Source organism: Oncorhynchus clarkii, chromosome 12, assembly GCF_045791955.1.
Source record: "Oncorhynchus clarkii lewisi isolate Uvic-CL-2024 chromosome 12, UVic_Ocla_1.0, whole genome shotgun sequence".
NCBI classification, from domain to species: Eukaryota; Metazoa; Chordata; class Actinopteri; order Salmoniformes; family Salmonidae; genus Oncorhynchus; species Oncorhynchus clarkii.
In genome coordinates this window covers 74409482-74436314 of record NC_092158.1, presented here as the reverse complement: position 1 = coordinate 74436314, position 26833 = coordinate 74409482, and the positions used below count along the sequence as shown (strand labels likewise).

At 45.7% G+C, this 26833-nt stretch overlaps 1 protein-coding gene across 3 annotated transcripts; it reads left to right on the top strand.

Moving 5' to 3' along the window:
* The first annotated feature begins 340 nt into the window (after window positions 1-340).
* On the top strand, window positions 341-25880 carry LOC139421268 (KN motif and ankyrin repeat domain-containing protein 2-like). 3 transcript variants are annotated; one of them, XM_071171969.1, is made up of 13 exons: window positions 341-423; window positions 8722-8827; window positions 17896-17965; window positions 18417-19862; window positions 20153-20365; window positions 20460-20574; window positions 20685-21437; window positions 21577-21664; window positions 21938-22157; window positions 22425-22567; window positions 22943-23143; window positions 23460-23558; window positions 23675-25880. In XM_071171969.1, exons 3-13 carry the CDS (start codon window positions 17926-17928, stop codon window positions 23729-23731), a joined length of 3375 nt encoding a protein of 1124 aa, XP_071028070.1. In that variant the 5' UTR covers window positions 341-423; window positions 8722-8827; window positions 17896-17925; the 3' UTR covers window positions 23732-25880. The 3 variants fall into 3 exon arrangements, with proteins under 3 accessions (XP_071028070.1, XP_071028071.1, XP_071028072.1); XM_071171970.1 differs by lacking the exon at window positions 341-423 and adding an exon at window positions 8158-8217; XM_071171971.1 differs by lacking the exons at window positions 341-423; window positions 8722-8827 and adding an exon at window positions 10230-10353.
* The last annotated feature ends 953 nt before the right edge of the window (window positions 25881-26833 follow it).

Below are 26833 nucleotides of genomic sequence, written 5' to 3'. Positions count from 1 at the left end.
ATTCTCTGTAAAACAGTAACCACATTTGCGTCCCTCAATCGACTATTTAGTCTTCTGTAAGACACTGTTAGATTCCAGGGGAGACTAGAGTATGACGTCATGTTACGCGGATCATAAAAAGAATTGAAAGCAAGAGCAATGCTGACGTACTTTAGGTCACTCTTGCATTAGGCTATATTTCTATAAGTCACACTGAGCCATTAATACGACGACTCTCTTATTACATTTTACAATTTTGAATGAATATGCAGAGATGTCTGAGTGGAATGGGGTTTCCAGCCTAAGGTAATATTCTGTTCTAAGGCGCTCCTGGCCCTTTAAGAGCGGAGGGAGGGGGTTCTGAACCGCTTGGCTGCGGTGTTTTTGTCTCCATGTCAGTGAGCGCTCCTGGCCCAAGACGTCTGAACGGATTTATAAGGATAGGTAAGTACAACAGCCTTTTGATAAGATAATACATTCTTAATTCCCAGCCGCCTGTATGTTAACATTTGCTCAATTAATAAGTCCAAAATGGTGTCTTGCGTAAGATTTCTTTTGTCCTATCCGTTCCCCGGTTTGTGTCTTACTTCTAGAAGTAACGGGTCTCTTATCTATTTAACTGCGTTATGTTTGTATGAATTGGTGTGCACTTTACCCTAAATATTACTATAAGTATTAATGGCCTAATGAGTGGTTTTGTTCTCGTGCATAGTAGGCTATTTGGCCGAGCATCATTGGCGATAATGCGCTCCTCGAGGGAACGCACACATTGCATTGGGTCCTGGCGCGTGTGTTATCGCTGAGACGTTCTGTGTTAATAGGTCATTCATTTTGTCTGAATTTTATTGACAGCTGAGAGAGCGGTCTCACATTTTCACTGAGGTTATTGTTAAAATTGGAGAGGAGATCTTTAGTTAATATTTGCGTTCTGGAACATTTTGGAAACTTGCCACCCTCACTCTTTTGGCTAAACTTTAAAAAATTAGGAACTTCAACTAAAACGTGTTTCGATCAGGTTCTTTCTTCAATCAAAGTTAGTTTTGAAGTTGAATTCCTGAATACTTTTAAGATTATTCCCTCATTAAAATAACCCCGTGATTGCCGTTACTCCAGGGAGAGGGTGGGTCCTTCCATTCTTCCACTTTTCATTAGCCTACTTCCAGATGTTCATCACTTTCTCATTGCTGCTCTGCCCTTAACTTTGGTCTGGTTTAACCGCCCGTCCGTGGCTGGTGGTCAGTTCAGTGAACGGATGTCTGCCTCAAAAGCTATAGGGCCTAAGGGAGTGATGCCTCAACAAAAATGTGAATTCATTCTATTGGGTTTTCCTCCTCTAGAAGAAGCAGTGTATGGAAGAACATTTAACGCCTGTAGGCCTAATAGCCTACTAATGATTTTCACGGTTTGTCTATTGGTCATTATTAAACTGTTGAACTTTGGGGAAGATGGATACAACCCAAGTGTCATTTTGTGGGAATAGGCTACAGTCTAGATAGGTCCATATAATTGTGTGGGGTCCTTTTGATCAATCATTGATCACTTGATAGCAGTCTGCTTTCACACAGACTATGACGACTTTATAGGTGACCGACACAGGTCTCCATAGGTGTCCTAGAATATAAGGTGCCCAGTTGGAGTTATCCCATGCTCGTGCCAGCAGCAGCGGGGATGGAATGCGTAGCCTGTCTCACCGACCACATTCCCGATGACAACGTTTGGAACGAGGGGCGCTGTAGTGCAATTCCAAATGGAGGAATGTAAGGTTATAAAGCCCATTTGTAGCGGTGGACCACACGCTGGGCATTTCAATTATTTAGCTAGACTAATGGAATTACGCTATTAACCTGCATGAAGCTTCATGTCTGTGATTGTCTGGATGTATTATAATTTGCGAACAGGTCACAGCGGACCAGACTGTTCCCTTACTGACACACCTCTGTTCAGCTGAAAGCATGGTTACACACATGAGCAATTCATTTAGAGTTGCCTATCATCTTGAATCAGGTAGTGGAATATAATTACAGACGCTTTGTGAGCTAATGCGTGTAGCCCGTCAAGTTATATTTCACTCTGCCATTTTACAGTTCATGTCCTCTTGTGGAGTCTGGAAACTAGTCCTATCACATCAGTCAATGAACAATTGTTACTGATTCAGTGAGCAGAAATCCTTCTACTTCTGCACAGAAAGGCATGTTATACTTGAGCCTTATACTACTGCCATAGAAGGTGTAATAGGCTACAGCGCAAATATACGTTTGGACGTAATGTATAGTTTTATGCACATTTCACCCAAACATACGTTTTTTGTTTTGGTGGGGAAATGAATCACAGTTTGTGCACCTTTTTATTGATCGAATATCAATATTTTTTTTTACATGAATATGAGAGTAACTTATCACCAAACATCAGTATTTAACTGTTTTGGTGACGCCTGTAAGCTATAGTTCCTTGCTTATGACTGTGCTAATCACTCATTGCTGTGGAGAGGTGCAGATGTATTTAGTTATAGCAGGGGATGATTACAGAGGTCGGATATTAGATTGGGGCCAGATTGGGGGATTTGGCCATTGAGGGTTAATACCCCTGCTTATTTATCCAGACCTACGGCCAGAGACAAATCCGTTAATGTTTTCAGTCAACATATTCCTTTATCATGCATGTGAAGTCCAAGGAAGCATGAAATCATCATCTGTTGGACTAATCTCTGGAGTAATCCTTCTTAATACATGAATCGTTCCGAAAGGGAAGATAGATTTTTCTATTCACTGACTCGCAACAACCGACTAATACCTTGTTGTGTGTTTGTGTATACCTGCCATGTCTATAGGTGTGGTTCAAGTCCTGCTTGTTGTTATCTCATTTACTTCACTTATTGAGTCAGTCAGGAAACAATCAATGAGGATCCCGGTGAACGGGTCACTTAAACACATCATCAGGGCTCCAGTGCTTGACTACTTCCTTCCGTTGCCCCACTGTGCGGCATGTGACCACCACTGACTGGCTCCACTGACCTGAGGTTTTAACCCCAAAACTGCTGTGAGTCTGACCAGCTTTCCCCTGCCTGACCGGACTAACAGCTCTGCTCTGGTCTTCGTCTCTGTCTCCCCTGAACCTTCCCTAAATCCTTCCAGAACACTGCCTCTCTGGCCTCCATCAACCCTTATCCCTCTACCTCCCCCTCTGCACAGGAATTCTCCCTCTCTCTCTCTGTTTCTCTCTCTGTTTCTCTCTCTCTCTCTCTCTCTCTCTCTCTCTCTTTCTCTCTTTCTCTCTTTCTCTCTCTCTCTCATATATGGTTTTTCTTCTTTTGTTTCTGTTGTAATTCCTGCCTCCAGGCCCCACCCTTAGCCAGGCAGTTTCCTTTTGGAGGGGTCAACACAATGACCAATGGCAGCTGTGATGCTGATGTTTATTCTTCTCCTGTTCCAGACGTAATGTGAGCAGGCAGGCAGGGCTGAGGCCAGGTCAAGCAGTAAGGCCACTCCCTGGCTGTATGGGCCAGACTATTTCTGCAGAATGCCGTCTTTCTCTGCATACCCTACTCCTCCTTAATGTTAAAAACAGTCGTCCTATTTGCTTGCAGTAACAGGGCATAGGCCTCTATGCATAGGCCTTTCAACCTCTCCCTGACCCAGTCTGTAATACCCACATGTTTCAAGCAGCCCAACATAGTCCCTGTGCCCAAGAATGCCAAGGTAACCTGTCTAAATGACTATTGCCCAGTAACACTCACATCTGTAGCCAAGAAATGCTTTGAAAGGCTGATCATGGCTCACATCAACACCATCATCCCAGACACCCTGGACCCTCTCCAATTCACATACCGCCCCAACAGATCCACATATGACACAATCTCTATTGTACTCCACACTGCCCTCTCTCACCTGGATAAGAGAATGCTGTTCATTGACGACAACTCTGCATTCAAAACACCATAGTGCCCTCCAAGCTCATCACTGAGCTCAGGACCCCGTGACTTAAAACCTCCCTCTGCAACTGGATACTGGAAGGGCTGCCCCCAGATGGTAAGGACAGGCAACAACACATCTGCCACGCTGACCCTCAACACAGGGGCCCTTCAGGGTGTGTGCTTAGTCCCCCCCTGCACTCCCTGTTCACCCACGACTGTGTGGCCGCGCACGACTCCAACACCATCTATACGTTTACTGACTACACGACGGTGGCAGGCCTGATCATTGACGACGACGAGACTGCCTATAGGAAGGAGGTCAGAGACCTGGCAGTGTGGTGCCAGGACAACCTCTCCCTCAAAGTCAGCAAGACAAAGGAGCTGATCGTAGACTACAGGAAACAGAGGGCCGAGCATGCCCCCATTCACATCGACGGGGCTGTAGTGGAGTTGGTCAAGTGCTTCAAGTTACTCAGTATCCACATCACTAAGGATCTATCATGGTTCAAAAACATCAACACAGTCATGAAGCGAGTACGACAACACCTCTTCTCCCTCAGGAGGCTGAAAAGAGCTTCAAAAAGTTCTACAGCTGCACCATTGAGAGCATCTTGACTGGCTGCATCACAGCTTGGTATGGCAACTTGCTTGGCATCCGATCGCAAAGCTGGGCCATAGTGCACTGGGCCGAGCTCCCTGTCATCCAGGACCACTATACCAGGCGGTGTCAGAGGAAGGCCCTAAAAATTGTCCAAGACTCCAGCCACACAAGTCATAGACTGTTTTCTCTGCTACCGCACGGCACCGATACACCAAGTCTGGAAACAATAAGACCCTGAACAGATTCTAACCCCAGGCCATAAGACTGCTAAATACTTACTTTAATAGTTCATCAAATATCTACCTAGACTGTCTGCACCGACACTTTTTGCATAAACTGTTTTTTACTCATAACATACGCTGCTGCTACTGTTTATTATCTATCCTGCTGCCTAGTCACTTTATTCCTGGTTCTATGTACTAGCTCAATGACCTCGTACCCCTGCACAATGACTCAGTACTGGCACCCCGTGTGTATATATTATGGCTAAGTTATCGTTACTCATTGTGTATTTATTGTGACTTTTATTATTATCTGTTATTATTTCTCTATTTTCTCTCGGCGTTGTTGGAAAAGGCCCGTAAAGTAGGCGTTTCACTGTTCATCAACACCTGTTGTTTACCAAGCATTTGACAAATAACATTTGATTTGAAAAATGTGATTTGACTTCACTGTTCCTAGTTCAAATCCACTATTAGTGATTCAGAAGCGCATCGCCCTCACAGTAATGTGTTATACCCCGGTCATACAAGAGCATCTGTCCTCCTCATGCACATGTGAAAGTCTTGTTTTTCATGCAAATGATGCATGACATTTGTTCTAGAAAGAGTGGTTTACTTGTAAAGTAACCACATGATGATAAATGGCTACCATCTTTGCCACTTCTGAGTAGAGACCAGCAATTCATTGGTCATTGGTTATTAATTCATGACCAGTTGGCTAAATTAAGCCTTCTGTTAGGATGAGAGTTCAGGTCACATACAGCAGTCCTCAGCAGATGCAGAAAGAGCCAGGAATGTTTCTCCTCCAGCGAATAATGTAACACCAGTGTGATGTATGTATTTGTTGGTTTCCAAAAGAGTTTTCATAATAGTTCCAATTTTACCATGTATAGTTCCAGTTTCTTTTCTCCCATAGTATTATACTCATTGGACATGCTGCCAAAATAACATTCAGCTTCATTTAGGAACTAGAAGTGCTGCCTCTTTGTGTGCTGGGTTTCTATTGTGAGTCTCTTTTTATCCTTAAACCAGTAGTGGAATGTTGAAAATATGATCGTAATCTTACAGGCGGATCAAGTTCAGACGATGAAGAAAGGTCTTTTTTAAAACGTAATTCACCCTTGGTCAAGAGCTCCTCTTAACCCTCTTGAATCCCTGTGATGTCTGCCCTGTTTTGGCAAGAGCAGAGGACACAACATTATGGTGTGGCCGCTGGGAGTTTCAATGACTCATACTGGTGGATTCGAAATCTTAGAACAGTCATGGTGTTCTCATTCTAGAAGTTTCCATTTAAAAGTTATTCTCTTCTCCCACCCTATTTTCTTTCTCTTCCCCACTCCAGTCTCGCCCCTCTTGTTGTTCACCCACACCCCCACCCCTCTTTCTTTTCTCCGTCTTTCACTCACATACTGTACCTCCACTCTCCTGCTCTCTCTTTACTTAACTCCCTCATTCTTTCTCCCTCTCCTTCTCATTTTCCCTCTCCCTCTCCTTGTTACTTTTTCTCCTGGGCTTGGAGGAAGTGACTGGGTTGTTTCTGGGTCTTGAGGGAATACAGAGATGGAGCTCCTTTTCCTGTAACCCTTTCTTCATCAGACCTCAGGCAATCCCACAATAAGCTATTTTAATGGCACATCAATGACATATAGCCTTTTATAATGAACAGTGAGAACGGGTGACCCATGATGTACACTCTTCCAGTCTGGGGTCTAGCGTTGAGGGGTTGTGGTGTTGAGTGCCTCTGCATGGTGATATCTTTTGAGTGGGTGTACTGTATACATGTCGTCATCTCACACTGCTTCTGTTGAAAGGTTACTACTGTCATGGTGGATTTTGGTACTCACCACTACAATTTCCCAGTGTGTTTAGATGGAAGATAAGAACAGAGTTACAGTATGCCCTCCATATCTGTTTCTTCAGAGCTTATACCTGAAACAACGTACTGAAATGATTCAGCTGTTTTTGTGGATTTGTGGGAGTCCCATGGGTTCAACGGATCCTGGAGATTTTGTGTGTGTGTGTGTGTGTGTGTGTGTGTGTGTGTGTGTGTGTGTGTGTGTGTGTGTGTGTGTGTGTGTGTGTGTGTGTGTGTGTGTGTGTGTGTGTGTGTGTGTGTGTGTGTGTGTGTGTGTGTGTGTGTGTGTGTTCAGCTGTGTGATGAAAGGGTAGCCGGTGCAGACGTGAGAGTGTGTGTTAACCTATCTCTTCAGAACTGTTTGACTCTTTCACAAAAAAAAGTGTGCATAGCCTAACTCCTACCTCATAACACTGGGCACTACATACACATTGGTGTATACTGTGTATGTTGGTGTATACTGTGTGTGTAGTTTTAGTTTAGTTATGACATTTTACAGTCTGTATAGACTAGTTATTCCGCTGTTATTATACTCTATTGTGATATTTACTGACGCCTTCTAGTATGATAGAATCACATTTGTATTGATTTGTGATGACTGATAAGAGTAGGAGTCTAAGACATGTACCCAGACTTCCCAGACATTGGTTGCTCGTCATCACTGGGCCTGTTCGGATTTCCGCTCTCTGACAGTGTCTGGATCCACAACAGGGCCTCAGACACCATTACGTTTGTATTGAGGCTCAATTTCTTGGCTGTAACAGTCTCTCTCTCTTATCTCTCTCTCTGTCTATCTATGTGTCTCTCTCGCCATCTCTGCCTCTCTTTCTCCCTCCCTCTCTTTATTTTATTTATGTAGGTGAATATGGGTTGATCGTGTCTCTCTCTCTCTGCTTCTCTCTCTGCATCTCTCTCTCTCTCTCTCTCTCTCTCTCTCTCTGCTTCTCTCTCTGCTTCTCTCTCTGTGCTTCTCTCTCTCTCTCTCTCTCTCTCTCTCTCTCTGTGCCCCTCCTAGCTCTATATTAGAACCAGCTGTGGAACATGAGGCTGAATGAATGGCTCATTGTGATTGGGCTGTCGTTCCTCTCTAAGGCTCTGTTTCCCTCACTCTCTCCTTCCCTCCCTCTGTCCCATGACAAAAGTATTCAACAATGGACTGAGTAAGAAAAAAAGGTCATAATGTGACGTTCTGTAAATGGAAACCACTGGCGTCATTTGGCCACAACTCCACATTGAAATGTACTAGTTAAGTCCCAGACGTTGCATTGAAAGCCAAGGTATGAGAAAAAAAGGTAATAACCTCCATTATCATGCTGCTTATCTCCTGGAACTTGCGACAGGACCAATCTGAAATCACATGGATTTGGAGATAGGGAATGTTTGCTGTATTCCTTGCAAATCACGCGTAAGTATAGGTCATGTCGTGGAGATCCCGTGGCAAGATACTGGGGTGTTCCTGTGAAACCAGAGGGGTGTGTTACATGGCACCGGGTTCAAGAGTGTGAGTCAAGAAGTGCATGAAAACATTGCTCAATGTCATGACGGGGAGGTCCCCAGTCAGCCTTGGTTGATTAGCCATACAGCAGTCTGTGTTGTTGTGGTTCAGACTCAGACGGATGAGAAGCTTTTGAAAGGCTCTAGCTGCATGGAGGTCTGTTGTTGCTCTGAAATGAGGTCCATCTATTCCTGAGTTTGACTGGCATGTTGTATGTAGTGAGATGGAAATGATGTTTTTCATGTGAGGAGCTGTCACTCTGAGGCAGTGGAATGTGTTTCTGGGGTTGGTTTTCTACTGCAGACCTGGGTGTTTGTATTTAATCTTACAGTAACCAGTCCTTGGCAACCTGCCTAAACATTGAGTAATCCCTATTTTGTAAGAGAGGCCCGTTTGTAGCCCTCTGGAGAGGCTGGGATGGAGCTGTTAGAGTTGTCATGGACGTTTTTGAGATTTGATGGCTGGTTAAAGATTCACCTGGTACCTCAATGATGTGCTTCATTTGGAACTTGGCTGCATTTAACCCAAGTTTATTTTGTGGGTCTTTCTAGTCTTTTCTGTTTCCTGATCTCTATCTCAGTAGATTTATGAAATGGATGTTATGATTTCTTAATACAAATGTTGATATCGTTCCATTATTTTCCTCCATGCTGTGCTCAGGTGCTGACCGTGAGAAAGAAGGGAGGGAAGATAAAGAGGACAGAAGAGAAGCCAGAGTGAGGAGATTGGGGAGGAGAAACCAACCCTGCAGCACACCGAGCAGCTGGTATGGAGCAGAAAATAAATCCCTCTTTTCCTAATTGTTAAACCATTCCCAAACTTGTGTAGAATAGCAATCACACAAAAGGCAGCTATTTAATCCCTTGCCGTGGCAATAAAAAGGAGGTAAGACTGTGAATGAAGACAATGTGTTATTGGCACCCTTGATAAAGATTAGCTAAACAGACTATAAAATAAATAATACAAATACTGAGACATATTGTATGCTCATTGAAATTGTATTATTATTATTCTAATACAATTGCTCAGAGAAAGAGAATATGTTTAACAAGTAAAGCAGTTTTCCTCAAAAGATGGGGTTCAAAATGTTTGGAACCCCTGTTTTCAATAGCTTTCAATACCTCAATACCTCGCCGTGCGAGGATAACGACACTGAGCCGTTAAAAAATATATATATATATATATTTGGAGAACACATTGGGAGGGATCTTAGACCATTCCTCCACACATAATCCTTCCAGGTCTTTGATATTCTTTGTCTGCGCCCTCTTCAATTCAAACCACAGTCCTGGTACTGGGTCAAATTCATAATGCCATTGACCTTAACAACAGTCCCAGGACCAGTGGAAGCAAAAGAATAGCCTCATAACATCAAAGATCCACCAGCATATTTTACAGTAGTTATGGGGTTCTTTTCTGCATTTGCATCTTTCTTTAGATGCAAAAACCCACCGCTAGTGTGCGTTGTCAAAGAGCTCTATTTTCATTTCATCTGAACATAGCACTGGTTGCAATCCAAGTGCCAATGCTGTTTAGCAAACTACAGGTGTTTGCGTTTTTTGGATGACATGAAAATAGAGCTCTTTGGCAACTGTTGACAAAATATAGCTAACTGAAATCCTACATTAAAATCATCCGTCTTTATAAAAGTGTGTCTTTAGCAGTGATTTAAAAAGAGACACCGAATCTGCAAGCCTGATCTTCTCTAGACTTTGGAATGGCCCACAGCGCCCTGCCAGAGGATCTCAGGCTGTGTCCTGGCTCGTAGGGAGATAAAACATCTGAGATATAGGATTGAGCAAAACCAAGTCTAGTCTTAAAGGTAAAAATCCTTCCAACAACCACAAATTCCTATAATTTACCATGTTAAATAACACTAATATGTGATAACAATATTTGTTGTGATTTTTCTTTCTTTACTTTTGTCGTTTTAATAAGGTTGGTAGCAACATGAAATGTGAAAATCATTTTGGAAATCTGTTGCATCTAAAGTCGACTACAAAACCCACAATGCATTGATGTCTCTATGGGTTGGCTGGATAGCTACCTAGCTTGTTAGCTAGTTAGCCACCCAGCATTGAAAACTGACATGTATGTTTGATGTTTTCGCAGTCCTTTTCCTCTTAACTTCCAGTGTAGTGAGAGTGCTGGTCACAATGCCTTGTCATGTCCGCGGTCTATCTGCCTGTGTGAACGGCAAGAGATCAAATACACATGAAAACATGAAATGACCCCAGGAATCGATAGAACTTCGCTCAGCGATACCCTAAAACAATATAACATTCAAAATGGGTGAGTCTTTCCTTTTAAATGTGACTAATACATCTTTTCTGAAAGTGACTGGTAGCTAAAATAGGTCTGGTAATGGTTACATTTTGTAAAATCAACATTTTGCCATGGCCATCTCAGTCTCCGGACTTGAACCCCATTGAATGAAAACCTGCTGTTTGAATTGAAGAGGGCAGTCCATAAGCGTAGAGGAAGGATATCAAGGATCTGTAAAATTGTGTTATGGAAGAATGGTCTAAGATCTCTCCCAATGTGTTCTCTGAACTCATAAAACACTTTAGAAAAATACTCAGTGCCATCCTCAGTGTATCCTCGCAAGGTGAGGTATTGAAAACAGGGGTGGCAATCATGTTGACCCCTCTCTTTCTCTGAGCAATTGTATTAGTATAAAATATCATTTTTCCCCCAAAAAATCTGCATATAATATCTCAGTATTTGTATTATTTATTTTAGTCTTTTTTGCTCGTCTTTAAAAAGGGTGCAAACAATTCCGGACCTGACTGAAGTACTAGCCCTGAGAGTTTTCTTCCAGAACTAAACCTACTGTATCTTACCTACTAACCATGATGGTCACCCTCCTCTGATCACAAAGATATGTGCAATGTGTGGTAAGAAATGTGGTATGTATGTTTTGATACAGGTGAGGGACATCTGTATCTTTTATTGAGGGACTCTGTGTGATAACAATGTAGCGCTACATTAACACACACTGAAACGACTTCGGTGAATCAGTGAAGCAACAACAAGTCACAATGATTAAAAGTAGCAAAGCAGCCATCACGTAGCCACACTGGCATCCAACAGGACATCAGCAGTCTGAGACATCCTATTTTGTGCTTGAAGGATCTGAGTTTTTCTCCCCTTGATTTCTAATCATAATAGTCAGTGGAGGACCCTGGAGACGGGCAATGTTAACTTCCGCTGGTCTGGAATGTGGGGAGGAGGGGAGGTGGGCAATGTTAATTTCCGCTGGTCTGGAACTTGGCGAGGTGGGCAATGTTAACTTCCGCTGGTCTGGAATGTGGGGAGGAGGGGAGCCGGGCAATGTTAACTTCCGCTGGTCTGGAACTTGGGGAGGAGGGCATCAGTCTGGGGCAACTCATTCCTCCTGGAGGAGGGTAGAGAATGGCTGGAGGAGGAGGAGGAGGAGAGGAGGAGGTTAAAGTCTGGGTCTGGGAGTGTATCACTGAAGAATGGTTGGCTGGCTGTACTGGTGCTGCTGAGGAGGAGCAGGGGGCTACACTGGACTCTAATCAATGCCATCTCAATGGAACACTGTTTACAGCCAAGAGAGAGAGGGAGTAAGGTTACCCACATACATGGTGGAGCACACACACACACACACACACACACACACACACACACACACACACACACACACACACACCCAAACACTCAATGAGGCACTGGTGTAGAGGCAGATGCAGAAGGTTTGGGGGAGGGGAGGAATTGGAGCGCCAGGCAAAGCGTTAAATAGAGAGAGGGGAGAGAGAAGAGAGCGGCCCGTAACAGAGTACGTGTTCACTTGATGTGACTAGGAAAAGAAAGGAATATTAAACTAGATTGAGAGTTAGTATGAGAAGGAGAAAGAGAGCGAGAAGGAGCGTGTAGAGGAGAGTTTTGGCCGTCGTCATTGCTGAGGGCTGGGATGTTTGTCACGCCTTGAAGCTGAACTGAACACTAATTATATCTCATCAACTGTACCCCTGTCAACCAGCCCTCCACCTTCCTGTACGCTCTCAATCTCACACACACACACACACACACACACACACACACACACACACCACCTTCCTGTACTCTCTCAATGACACACACACACACACGCCATCTTCCTGTACTCTCTCAATGACACACACACACACACGCCATCTTCCTGTACTCTCTCAATGACAGACACACACACACCACCTTCCTGTACTCTCTCAATGACGCACACACCACCTTCATGTACTCTCTCAATGACACACACACACTCACCACCTTCCTGTACTCTCTCAATGACACACACACACACACACGCCATCTTCCTGTACTCTCTCAATGACAGACACACACACGCCACCTTCCTGTTCTTTCTCAATGACACACACACACACACACACACACACACACACACACACGCCACCTTCCTGTACTCTCTCAATGACACACACACACACACACACACACACACACACACACACACACACACCACCTTCCTGTTCTCTCTCAATGACACACACACACACCACCTTCCTGTTCTCTCTCAATGACACACACACACGCCACCTTCCTGTACTCTCTCAATGACACACACACACACACACACACACACACACACACCACCTTCCTGTACTCTCTCAATGACACACACACACACACACACACACACACACACACACACACACACACACACACACACACCACCTTCCTGTTCTCTCTCAATGACACACACACACGCCACCTTCCTGTTCTCTCTCAATGACACACACACACACACACACACACACACCACCTTCCTGTACTCAATGACACACACACACGCCACCTTCCTGTTCTCTCTCAGTGACACACACACACACGGCACCTTCCTGTTCTCTCTCAATGACACACACACACACACACACGGCACCTTCCTGTTCTCTCTCAATGACACACACACACACACACACCACCTTCCTGTACTCTCTCAATGACACACACACACACACACACACACACCACCTTCCTGTACTCTCTCAATGACACACACACACACACACACACACACACACACACACACACACCACCTTCCTGTTCTCTCTCAATGACACACACACACGCCACCTTCCTGTTCTCTCTCAATGACACACACACACACACACACACACACACACACCACCTTCCTGTACTCAATGACACACACACACGCCACCTTCCTGTTCTCTCTCAGTGACACACACACACACGGCACCTTCCTGTTCTCTCTCAATGACACACACACACACACACACTCGCCACCTTCCTGATCTCTCTCAATGACACACACACCACCATCCTGTACTCTCTCAATGACACACACACACACACGCCACCTTCCTGTTCTCTCTCAGTGACACACACACACACCACCTTCCTGTACTCTCTTAATGACACACACACACACACACGCCACCTTCCTGGTCTCTCTCAATGACACACACACACACACCACCGTCCTGTACTCTCTCAATGACACACACACGCCACCTTCCTGTTCTCTCTCAATGACACACACACCACCTTCCTGTTCTCTCTCAATGACACACACACACACACACACACACACACACACACACACACACACACACACCACCTTCCTGTACTCTCTCAATGCCACACACCTCACCTTCCTGTACTCTCTCAATGACACACACACACACACACAGACACGCCACTTTCCTGTTCCCTCTCAATGACACACACACACACACACACACACACGCCACCTTCCTGTACTCTCTCAATGACACACACGCCACCTTCCTGTACTCTCTCAATGACACACACGCCACCTTCCTGTACTCTCTCAATGACACACACGCCACCTTCCTGTACTCTCTCAATGACACACACACCACCTTCCTGACCTCTCTCAATGACACACACACACACACACACGCCACCTTCCTGTTCTTTCTCAATGACACACACACACACACACGCCACCTTCCTGTACTCTCTCAATGACACACACGCCACCTTCCTGTACTCTCTCAATGACACACACACACACACGCCACCTTCCTGTTCTCTCTCAATGACACACACATACACACACACACACGCCACCTTCCTGTAATCTCTCAATGACACACACGCCACCTTCCTGTACTCTCTCAATGACACACACACACACACACACACACACCACCTTCCTGTACTCTCTTAATGACACACACACACACACACGGCATCTTCCTGTACGCTCTGAATCACACACACACACACACACACACACACACACACACACACACACACACCACCGTCCTGTACTCTCTCAATGACACACACACGCCACCTTCCTGTTCTCTCTCAATGACACACACACCACCTTCCTGTTCTCTCTCAATGACACACACACACACACACCACCTTCCTGTACTCTCTCAATGCCACACACCTCACCTTCCTGTACTCTCTCAATGACACACACACACACACACACACACGCACACAGACACGCCACTTTCCTGTTCCCTCTCAATGACACACACACACACACGCCACCTTCCTGTACTCTCTCAATGACACACACGCCACCTTCCTGTACTCTCTCAATGACACACACGCCACCTTCCTGTACTTTCTCAATGACACACACACCACCTTCCTGTACTCTCTCAATGACACACACACACACACACACACACACACACACACACACACACACACACACACACACAGACACGCCACTTTCCTGTTCCCTCTCAATGACACACACACACACACACGCCACCTTCCTGTACTCTCTCAATGACACACACACCACCTTCCTGTACTCTCTCAATGACACACACGCCACCTTCCTGTACTCTCTCAATGACACACACACCACCGTCCTGTACTCTCTCAATGACACACACACACACACACACACACACACACACACACACACACACACACACACACGCCACCTTCCTGTTCTTTCTCAATGACACACACACACACACACACACGGCACCTTCCTGTACTCTCTCAATGACACACACACGGCACCTTCCTGTACTCTCTCAATGACACACACACACGCCACCTTCCTGTACTTTCTCAATGACACACACACGCCACCTTCCTGTACTCTCTCAATGACACACACACACGGCACCTTCTTGTACTCTCTCAATGACACACACACACACCACCTTCCTGTACTCTCTCAATCAATCACACACACACACACACACACACACACACACACACACGGCACCTTCCTGTACTCTCTCAATGACACACACACACGGCACCTTCCTGTTCTCTCTCAATGACACACACACACACCACCTTCCTGTTCTCTCTCAATGACACACACACCACCTTCCTGTACTCTCTGAATGACACACACACACACACACACACACACACACACCCACACACGGCACCTTCTTGTACTCTCTCAATGACACACACACACACGCCACCTTCCTGTACTCTCTCAATGACACACACACACACCACCTTCCTGTACTCTCTCAATGACACACACGCCACCTTCCTGTACTCTCTCAATGACACACACACACACGCCACCTTCCTGTACTCTCTCAATGACACACACACACACCACCTTCCTGTACTCTCTCAATGACACACACGCCACCTTCCTGTACTCTCTCAATGACACACACACACACCACCTTCCTGTACTCTCTCAATGACACACACGCCACCTTCCTGTACTCTCTGAATGACACACACACACCACCTTCCTGTACTCTCTCAATGACACACACACACACACACACACACATCACCTTCCTGTTCTTTCTCATAGACACACACACTCACATGGGATATTTCAGATACGCTCACATAAGCATTTATACTGTACTCATACCAGGAAATACACATTAAACGTAAAATCTCAGAAGGCATTTGATTTGTTGCAACTTCTTTGATACTAACACTACATGTCCTTCTATCATTTTGCAGAGGTCACATTTGATCTTATCAACTTATCAAATTATCATATCAAATTGTTTGCATTCTTTGTTTCTGTGTGTGGGGGGGGGGGCACGTGAGCGTGTGCGTACGTGAGCGTGTGCGTATCTGTGTGTGTGTGTTTGCATGGGAGTGCATGTCTGTGTTTGTGGCCATATCAGTGTGAGAAAGACAGAGATAGGGAGAGCTACAATATACAGAGAAATTCGGGCTTCAAAAATACCACGTCAATTTAGTCAATGTTTCCAAGTGCCCTACTTTCCCTGAAACGGGCAAGAGCATAAACAGGCGCTGACGAGAGTCATGAGATTAGAGGGAGGGAGAGGACGAGCGAGGGGAGAGACAGAAATTGAAATGAGCTGAGAGAGACTCATTTCTTGCTGATGGAACAGAACAGAAAACTGGGCATGAACTAAGTATGCCCTGAGAACAAACTCAATTTGGGTCCAAACTGTTGATGTCTGTTTTACAGATTCAGCTGGTGAGGCTCCAGTGTCTAATGCAAGAGATGTAATGCTGAAAAAGTGAATCCCCAGTTCTCACAAATGAATGACCTAGAAAGTTAATATTTATCGGCTGGGGAGACACACGGAATCAGAGACCCCTCATTGTGGGCCGTATGTCATCGCTGGCAGCATGTCACTTTCCTCTTGCCACAAGCCAACAGAAACTGCAAAGGGTGTCAGAAAAATAGCTTCCAAACAGAAATGTTAGTACACCAATAGCAAGACATCCAGTAGGCAAATAGAAAGAAAGTTCACAACAACATGAATTATGCATTGGTTTTCTCAGTGTCGATCCCAGTGTGCATTTGGTCATTGTTTTGATTGTGTTTAATGTGGTGAATGTACTATCCTGGGTTGAGTGTATTGAAGCAAGCAGAGGGGGAAGGGGGATGAGGGGAGACAGTGGTCAGCTGAAATCTCTTTATCGTCAGCTGACGAGTAGAGGGGGAGAGAATGAAAAAGGAGGAGGGGGGGAGAGACAGAGGGAACAGAGAGGGCAAAATAAATGGAAAAAGAGTGGGAGAGAAAGAAAGGGCGAGAGTGTCTGTAAACCCTAAATCGAGAACCTCTGTTAGTGTTCACAAACGATTCCTAATAAGGCTGTAACTGGCAGCCTCCAACCTCTCTCTCCTGGAATAAGCTGCCAGGAAACTTTCCCCTTCTAACTCTTCTCCTCCGCGGAATATTAGAACCAGAAACAAACAAAAGGTGAACTATCGAGCAGAAAGATGTACTATCGAGCAGAAAGATGTACTATCGAGCAGAAAGAACATAAGCAGGCAGAAAAGCAGAGAAATGGCTAATATATGTTAAATATATCACACAGAGAGATTCTTAGGGACATACACAAGATGTTAGATATAGCCGACCCACCATATGACCATCCTACAGTATGACCAATTAAAATCTCAGGCCACCCCAACAAAGAAGCAGTATATTGACCAATACAAACCTAGCTTACACTACTCCGCCCTCATGAGAGAGACTTCAATTACAAGGTTTGTCATTGTGACCCTACACTCTTAGAAACAAGGGTTCCAAAAGGGTTCTTCGGCTGTCCACACAGGAGAACCTTTTTTGGTTCCAGGGATAACCCTTTTTGGTTCCATGGAGAACCCTCTGTAGAAAGGGTTCTACCTGTAGCCAAAAATGGTTCTTCAACGGGTTCTCCTATGGGGATAACCAAAGAACCCTTTAAGGTTCAATATTTTTTTTCCACTGGCCTTACCCATGCTGGTGTATCTATGGTATCCCCCCTTTGTGTACAATGTATTGGCAAATATCTTACAGTGGGTCGCTCCATTAGGAGTAGTTCTTCTGACTATGTTGTGGAAGTGTTTGATAGGTTTGTATGAATGTGTCTCTCTCTCCCCCCCAGGTGAGGTTTTGTGGGTAAACGTGTGACATCATGGCTCAGGTGCTGCACATGGACCCCAGCTTCCCAGGAGGTAGGGTCCTAACTCTACTCTTTCTATTTCTTAACATCATAATACTGAATCATCTTCCACAAACTATCATGTGAGTGATTAATCTATTTCTTGTGTAGGGACTGTTTCCCAGACACAGATTAAGACCATAAAGTCATTTCATTGGAGTGTATCCCTTTGGCATGCTTTTCAGTCCAGGATTTAACTTAATCGGCCTTGGCCTGAAGTGTTTAACATCCAAAATAACTTAGATCAACCTAAAGTCTTTAGATACCTTAAACCGATCAAGGTCTGGCTATAAACGACTCCTTTATTTATCAAACTTTGTTTCTACCTAATTTGTGTAGCTACTATTAGAGTGCATACCCAAACACTCCGTATCCTCGAGAGATGATGCTATTTTCTGAAGTCTGAGTCCGAGATTAGATGGCAGATTTCCGCTTGTTTTAACTCTATTTCCTGTTCCCTGCAGGGAAGCTTACCCCGTCCGCTCCCCCCTCCCTGCATGGGAAGGAGCATGAGGCGCCCTACTCTGTGGAGACCCCCTACGGCTACCGTCTGGACCTAGACTTCCTCAAGTATGTCAACGACATTGAGAAGGGAAACACCATCAAGAAGGTCCCCGGTCAGCGCCGGCCCCGCTACGGGTCTCTTCCAAGGGGGTACGGCTACACAGGCTCCTGGTGGACCTCCACAGAGTCCCTGTGCTCCAACACCAGCCAGGACAGTCGCCAATCATCCTTCTCCTACTGCGCCCCAGGCTACCACCCACACAACTCCCACTCCCAGAGGCCCAGCTTCAGCACGGCCCGGGTGGAGAAGACCCTGCTGGACGCCCGCAGGAAGTTGGAGGAAGAGAAAGAAGGGGGCCCCAGGAGGTTCTCCAGCACACTTGGTAGCATGCACAACAGCATGGCCGGATCCACCACCTCCCTGAGCAGTGCTCACAGCTACAACCGCACCCATGGAGGAGGAACGGGCTCCTTCACCCCCATGAGCTCCGGCCTGTCCACGCCCGTGTCGCCCACCCCGGCCCACCTGCAGCATGTAAGAGAGCAGATGGCGGTGGCTCTGAGGAAGATCCGGGAGCTGGAGGAGCAGGTGAAGACCATCCCCGTGCTACAGGTGAAGATCTCTGTGCTGCAGGAGGAGAAGAGGCAGCTAAGTGTCCAGCTGAAGAGCCAGAAGTTTCTGGGACACACCCTTGGCTTCGGCAGAGTGGGCCGGCCCCGAGGGGAGCTCTACATCGACATCCCAGAGGAGGAGGTGAGCTCTGGAGCTGGAGCCACCACCAGGGTTACAGCAGGGCCTCTGTCCCCCACCACCCCCACCACCCCTGAGGGCTCCAGGCCGCAGGCAGACTCAGGCTGTGAGATTGAGGACACGGTGATCGTGGGTGGAGCGCGGCCGGCTGGGCAGAGGGAAGTGCGTACCATTGGGGTGGGACCAGAGGAGGCGAGGGGCAGCCAGCAGGTGGATGTGGGCATTGGCGTGCAGGAGCAGGACCTGGGGCTGGTGCTGGAGACAGAGGCCCTGAAGAGCCAGGTGGGCCAGCTGGAGGGCCAGCTGAAGAGTACGATGCAGGAGCTGCAGGCTGCCCAGCAGCAGGTGCAGGCAGCTAAGAGGGAGAGGCAGGCTCAGGCCCCCCAGGCAAACCACTCGGTCAGGGCCACCAGTCTGAGCTGGCAGGAGCAGCAGGGACGCAGCCTGCAAACGGTAGTCAGCTTTACCCAGCAGCCCCATCACCGGGCACAGAGGACTGTGGGAATCCAGGTGTACACGCTGGAGCAACCAGCCACTGTGGTGGGGGTGGGCACATTGCTCCGGGCAGAGGGGTGCAGCTCCCCCTCCCTCCATCCAGGTGGTACAGTCCTGGAGGGAACCCACAGAGGACATGCACAGGCCCTGGGCCCAGAGGGTAGGTCTGACAAGTGATATCAAATTAAATGAAGTAGGTTTAAATGGGGTGGTAGGTAGTCTAGTGGTTAAGAGCGTTGGGCCAGTAACCTAAAGGTCACTGGTTCAAATCCATGAGCCGACTAGATGAAAGATGATGTCGATGTGCCCCTGAGCAAGGCATTTACCTCTATATGCTCCTGTAAAATGTACAAATGTTTTCTATAACAACTAGTTAAGTTAAAAAATCATGTGTTTTCTTTGGTTGTTGATCCCTTCCATCTTTTGTCCTCTTCCTTTCCATTCCTCCAGATGCAGCTGTTGAGCTGCCCATCGCCATCTCCTCCAAACAGGTCCGAGAGGTCCTAAGAAGTGAGCTGTCCACCTCTGTGCCTGTCACTAATCCTGCCATCGCCATTGATACCATTGGTAATCAGATGGCTTTGCTGCATCTGAAGGAAGGAGAGACACCCCAGCACACTGCCATAAACACTGTCCATTATCAAGAAGACCCATCAAAGTCAGGTAGCTATGGACCGTATGACTCCTTACCTTAACCCTCCCGCTAACTGTCCCTGACGTAACATAACATTGTGGCAACATTGGGTCTTCTCTCCAGCTGCAGCAGCCTCTCCCCAGACCGCCCTGAGGTCCATTATGAAACGTAAGGCAGAAGGAGAACCTGGCTCTCCATCCACCAAGAAGAACCTGCAGTTCACTGGAATCAATGGAGGGTACGTGTGTTATTGATAGTGTATGACATTGTTTACGTGTAACAGTGTATTCATGTTACACTACAGAAAGCATGAGTTGACGTGTGTGATAGATCAGTTCTGTCCTGCAGGTATGAGTCCACCTCGTCAGACGACAGTAGCAGTGAGAGTTCAGAGGAGAGTGATGCCAGTGAATATCATGAGACCACAGAGAAACTCCCAGAAGCACCAGAGTCTGCAGCGGGACGGCACCAGCAAGCAGTCCCAGTCTCCTCCACAAGGCTAGAGCATGTCACCCCACTCCCAGCCACTACCGTCCAACCACCAGCCTGCGAACCTGCCTCTGAGCGGAGCACCAGCCAATCAGCAATCGTAAGCATAGGACTGCAGCATGTAGCCACCTTATCACCAGCCTTGAACACTGCCGTGCAACAATGTGCCTCTGACTCTGCCCCCACTGAGACTACCTACCCGTCTCCAGCCAATGACTATGTCCGTCAGGGGAGTATTGTCCAATCATCGGTCCCAGACCCCATCCCTCAGGAGTGTACCTCCATAAATACTAGCACTGAACCCACTACACCTGAGCAGTGCACCGTGCAACCAGCTGCTACCTGTTCTGCACCCCCCAAGCCACCCAGATGCCAACCAGAAGCCACTAACCCGGAAGTAAAGCAGGGTGTCACCCAATCAAATACCACTGATGTCACCGTTCAGCTAGATGCCATCAAATCACAAACTACTGACCTCGCCCCTCAGCATTGGGCCACCCAATCATCAGCTACTGAACAAAGCTCCCAGCAGTGGAGAGTCCAGTCACCAGCCTCGACACCAACACCTGGAAACGCCCCAAGTGCTACTGGAGCAGCCAATCAAGAAACCAGGTAAACCAGCACAACCATTTAAAAACTCTAATCAGTAGATTCGTCATTCCATGAATGATCTCAAGTGCACTATGATATTGTGTATGTGTGTGTGTGTGTGTGTGTTAGAATTTGCTGTGTTTTCTTTCATCTCTGTCAGACTGGAGTTCAGTGAGAGCCTGATGGCATCTCTCCATGCCCTGCAGAAAGCCCTGGGTGAACCAAATGCTTTCAGTCAGCAAGCAGCAGTATGCAATTCTCTTTTACTCTGCCCAGCATGCCAGTTTAGATGACTTCATCTGTGACTTGTCATTTCATATAGTCACTTCCTACATGATTGGGTTCATGTAACCGACAGGGATTTGAACTCTGGTCTCCTGCACTTTACAAGACTGGGTTATCCCATTAAGCTAAAGCAGTCAGGCCTACATTCATCTGTGTATCATAAACAGTGTGAGTTACTTTGACCAGTCTTGTCTGGTTGTTAGTCTGAGACCGGTCTCTGTGATTTCCCTCCCCAGAGGACAGCCTACACCACGGTGCTCCAGGAGTGGCTTCGTGTGTCCTGTCACAAGGCAGCTGACACTGCCATGGTCAGGGTCTATATGGATACCTTCTCCTCCGTCTCCCCACAGCTGCTGAAGTTTGTGGTCAATATGGCCGACGGCAACGGCAACACGGCCCTGCACTACACCGTCTCCCACTCCAACTTCCCTGTGGTCAAGCTGCTGCTGGACACTGGTGAGTGACTGGGGGATGTGTGTGTTTACAGACAAGAGAATAGTGGTTTACTTTTATGGTGGACAAGTAAGTGTTTGGTTTGTTTGTACAGTACATGGATCAGCACTGTATGAATGTGTATATCTAACACAGACTTGTGGTCTGCCTCAGAGCCATAGATACCATTGACTGTATGTAAAACCTTGATGTACTGCATGACTGTTAGTGGAATGGCTTAGGGATATAACTCCCATAATAAACGTGTCCTGGTCACTCTCTCCCTGTCAGGCCTGTGCAACGCTGACAAGCAGAACAAAGCCGGGTACACAGCCATCATGCTGACAGCTCTGGCTGCCTTCCACTCTGACAGTGACCTTCACACGGTCCTGCAGCTGCTGCGCACAGGGGACGTGAACGCCAAAGCTAGCCAGGTACACTATGCCCCCTGCTGGACAGCAGGCCTCCCTGCACACAGCCAAGCTCAGGCAGACCCAATGACATCCCTCCCGAGCCCCTGACAAAATGGCTTTTTCAGTTAGATGGCTCCTTTGCATGTATGTTGCTGATAGCTCCACATTGTATCTATGTTCTGATGGAATTCAAATTCTCAATTGGTTATGTTGGACCAGGACATGTCTTTTCTTGCCTCTAATGGTTTTGTAATTTTGTGTAAGAAAAGCTGACTGTTGGTGTTAGGCCAGCTCTTATAACTACTGCCTGGAGTTTTTCCAGGTCAGAAGGTCACACGGTCAGGAGACTGGTAAAACTCGTGGCCTTCCTAACGGGTAACTGTTGTATGTTGTTAGGCGGGTCAGACGGCGTTGATGCTGGCAGTGAGTCACGGGCGAGGGGACATGGTACGGGCGCTCCTCTCCTGCGGGGCACAGGTCAACATCCGCGACGACGACGGCTCCACGGCGCTCATGTGTGCCTGCGAGCACGGCCATGTCGACATCGTGCGTCAGCTGCTGTCTGTGCCAGGCTGTGATGTCACCCTCACTGATAACGTGAGTCAACAAACCTTCTCCCAAACTTCTAGGGTTTTACATAGCATTTTACAAGTTGCTTTCCCACCCCGTTTTCCCTACTCTCTGTCTAACAGCATTTATGAGTCTCCCATGTCAATACAGTGTCTTTGACTGTTTGTTTTCTATTTTCTCTTCTGTCTCTGTCTCTCTATTTTGCTCTCGGCGGTGCAGCTGTGTGCACCAGCTCCCAACCCTGTCTCTCATCCTTCCCTCCGCCTGACCTACTTTGTCTTGCCTTTCTCACCCTCTCTCTCTTTGGCAACCCAACCTATGGTTATCTCTCTCTCTCCACTAGGATGGCAGTTCAGCCCTGTCCATAGCCCTGGAGGCCAGTCAGAATGACATCGCTGTGCTTCTCTACGCTCACCTCAACTTCGCCAAGCCTCCTTCCCCTGTAAGTTTTGTCAAACAGAGAATTTCCGTTAACATTTGAACAAAAACCAACACACAACACACACTCATTTGTGGGTGCATCAGGTGCTGATTTATAAATGTTGTTTTACCCTCAAGGTATCACCAAAGTCTCCTCTTTTGGGATCCTCTCCCCCCTCTGGTGAAACAAAGTGACCACACTGTAAGATACCTTTTGGAGAATTTAGCAGCACCTCTTCAACCAGCTCCTCAACCATTCCACCACAAGTGTTGATATCTGTGTGTCTGTCTGTGTATATGTGTGTGTGTGTGTGTCTGTCTGTGTGTATTTGTGTGTGGGAGAGTGATTGTAATGGTATTTTTCCTCTTCTCTCTGTCTGTTCTCTCTGTATGTACTGTATGTGCACGTCGGCATGAAACCCAGCACTTGACACGATCCTAACGCATCTTTTCTTTAAACGGAAAGGAATTCATCGTGATGCTATACTCACATGTAGTTGTTTACGCACAAGAGTCCGTTTTTTTGTTGTTAGTGTCGGTTGAAATCAATCTCCGATAATGTTCACATGTCAGAATAAGCCGTTCCCCTTGTAACAGCTCAACACACAAACTCAACTCAGCAATAATCCCACTTACATTCATTTTGTGTTTTTTTATTGCCACTAGATAAGCAAGATTGTATTACTTTACCGTAGTTCATTATTGTCGCTTATTTTTTTGTTTCCGTTGAATTTGCTACTTTTTACTGTTCCAGCAATATATGTAATTCTATACATCATTGATAATCGATCAGTTGCAGTGACACAGTAGGAATATGTTGTGTCTCATCACAATCATTTATGGAATGCATAAAGTCACCCATATCACTGTAAAATGATTAATTGACCCATATCATTCTAAAACTACAAAATCACCCATTTCATTCTAAAATACACATATTTCTCTGAAGTGTCCTTTATCGATTGCATCAGTCAGCTGATTGGTGCTAAAACAATTCTGACACAGGACTCCAGTTTAATTCAGCACAATAGATGGAGATTTCTACACAACCTTTATTTACCCTAGAGTATTTTTGATAGTGTCTTTTTATTCAATTCAAGTTTCACATAGGTAACGGTATGGATCTCCAACACTGTTAACAGATGACAACCTTTACACACAGCATTGCTACTTTAGATGTCAGACAGCTAGCTGTGGCGAGGCCTACAGCACCCTTATCAGGATACTGTTGTTTTAAATGATGGTCTTACTGGCTAACTTCCAACCACATTTTAGTCGTTGTAACGGTTAACCATTTTTTCCGAATTTTTATCCAAAGATCTTCCCCTCATAACAACTCTTTTGTTACACTGTATGTTGTGGTGATCAGTCTGAGTGTAAATAGAATAATATGTGTTGACCAGACAGATAATTCCCAACAAAACATTTGGTAACAGCAACATTATCGTTGAGGTCAATAACATTTGTAATGTTCATGAGAAGGCACCTAGAAATGGTGCTACTCAAACTGTCCAATAAAGGTACTACATTTCTGAAATGAAAGATTGTTTATTTTTTGGAATAAAGGTTTTATGAGTGGTTTTACTGAGGGAAGGAGTGACGTGGGGTGTTTGGGTACTGACTAGGGTGTGTAAGGTGGTAGGCAAGGTTCAAATTCCTGTTCAGTGGTCACCCTTTTTTGATTGGTTGGTAACTAGAAAGTGACCGAATGGACAATGGAGCTAATGAAGAATTTGCATTGTAATATAGGTATACCAAAATTATAATAATATATGACATTATTCTACAGTAGTAGTGATGCATAAAACTATCATTTTTAAATGATTGAAGTCCAGAATACAGAAATACAATGAGTATACCAAACATTAAGGACACCTTCCTAATGTGGAGTTGCCTCACCCTCTGAATGGCACACATACACAGTCATGTCTCAATTGTCTCAAGGCCTGAAAATCCTTCTTTAACCCATCTCCTCCCCTTCGTCTACACTGATTGAAGTGGATTTAACAGGGGACATCAATAAGGGATCATAGACTGGAAAGAGCAGGTGTTCTTAATCTTTTGTATACTCATTGATGTCTCAATTTGGATTTGTCTTTAAGTCATTTCCCCCCCCACCTTTAATACAGGATTTCCTTCACAATTAGATTTTATAACGTTTTATATTTGTTTTACAATCGTTTTTATACATTTATATTTGTATTACTTGTTCACAACTATAGGTTTACCTACTGGCACATTTTGTTTTTGTTATTTTGCCTTCTGTAATATGCTCAGTTTGTATTTTTCCCCATTTGGTTTTATGGTATTTGGATGAAAATAATAAATCAGCCTCCATCGTAAATCGTCTCTGTGTGTGTTTCTAGTAACAGTCGAAACTGGACCAATCTCTCTGATTAGAATAAGGCCTTCTTGAATCTTCAATACAACGTGGATGATACTGTCATTTATAATACATTCCAAGACAATGTTCTTCTGCCCTTACATAGGCTATTAGCCTAATCCGTGAAACTAATAATCATAATCACAATCACTTCTGCAGTGGGTATTGAACAGGACCTTGCACGCAATTAACGTTTGGAAAGGAGTTTGAATAGAGCATTTCTCGAGCCAGCTGTAGCCTAATTGTGCATGATTTGACCAACAGAGCGCGCTGTTGCATTTAGGGTATTTGTAGATTTCTTGGGCACGCCGCGCACGCTGTCATGTCTGCAGCAGACCAGCAGAGGACGCTGGTAAATTGTATTTGTGTTGGAGACCAAACTATTGTTTCCCCAATTTCCCTCAAAAACAACAAAAACAAAATCATCAAAAGGGCAGACTTTGGCAAATAACCCAAATCCACTGCGCAATGCTTAGGCTGCCAAAAACCCCTTCTCAAAATCAAATCGCCTGCTGCCAATGCCATCAACATTATAAACACTGGAATCTGGTGTATTAATTACCTCATGCATTAGAAATGTTCCATTACGATTTCCAATTGTATGCCTATTGTATGTGACATAGGCCTATTGTATGTGACACAGGCCTATTGTATGTGACACAGGCCTATTGTATGTGACACAGGCCTATTGTATGTGACACAGGCCTATTGTATGTGACATAGGCCTATTGTATGTGACATAGGCTTATTGTATGTGACATAGGCCTATTGTATGTGACATAGGCCTATGTGACATAGGCCTATTGTATGTGACATAGGCCTATTGTATGTGACATAGGCCTATGTGACATAGGCCTATTGTATGTGACATAGGCCTATTGTATGTGACATAGGCCTATTGTATGTGACATAGG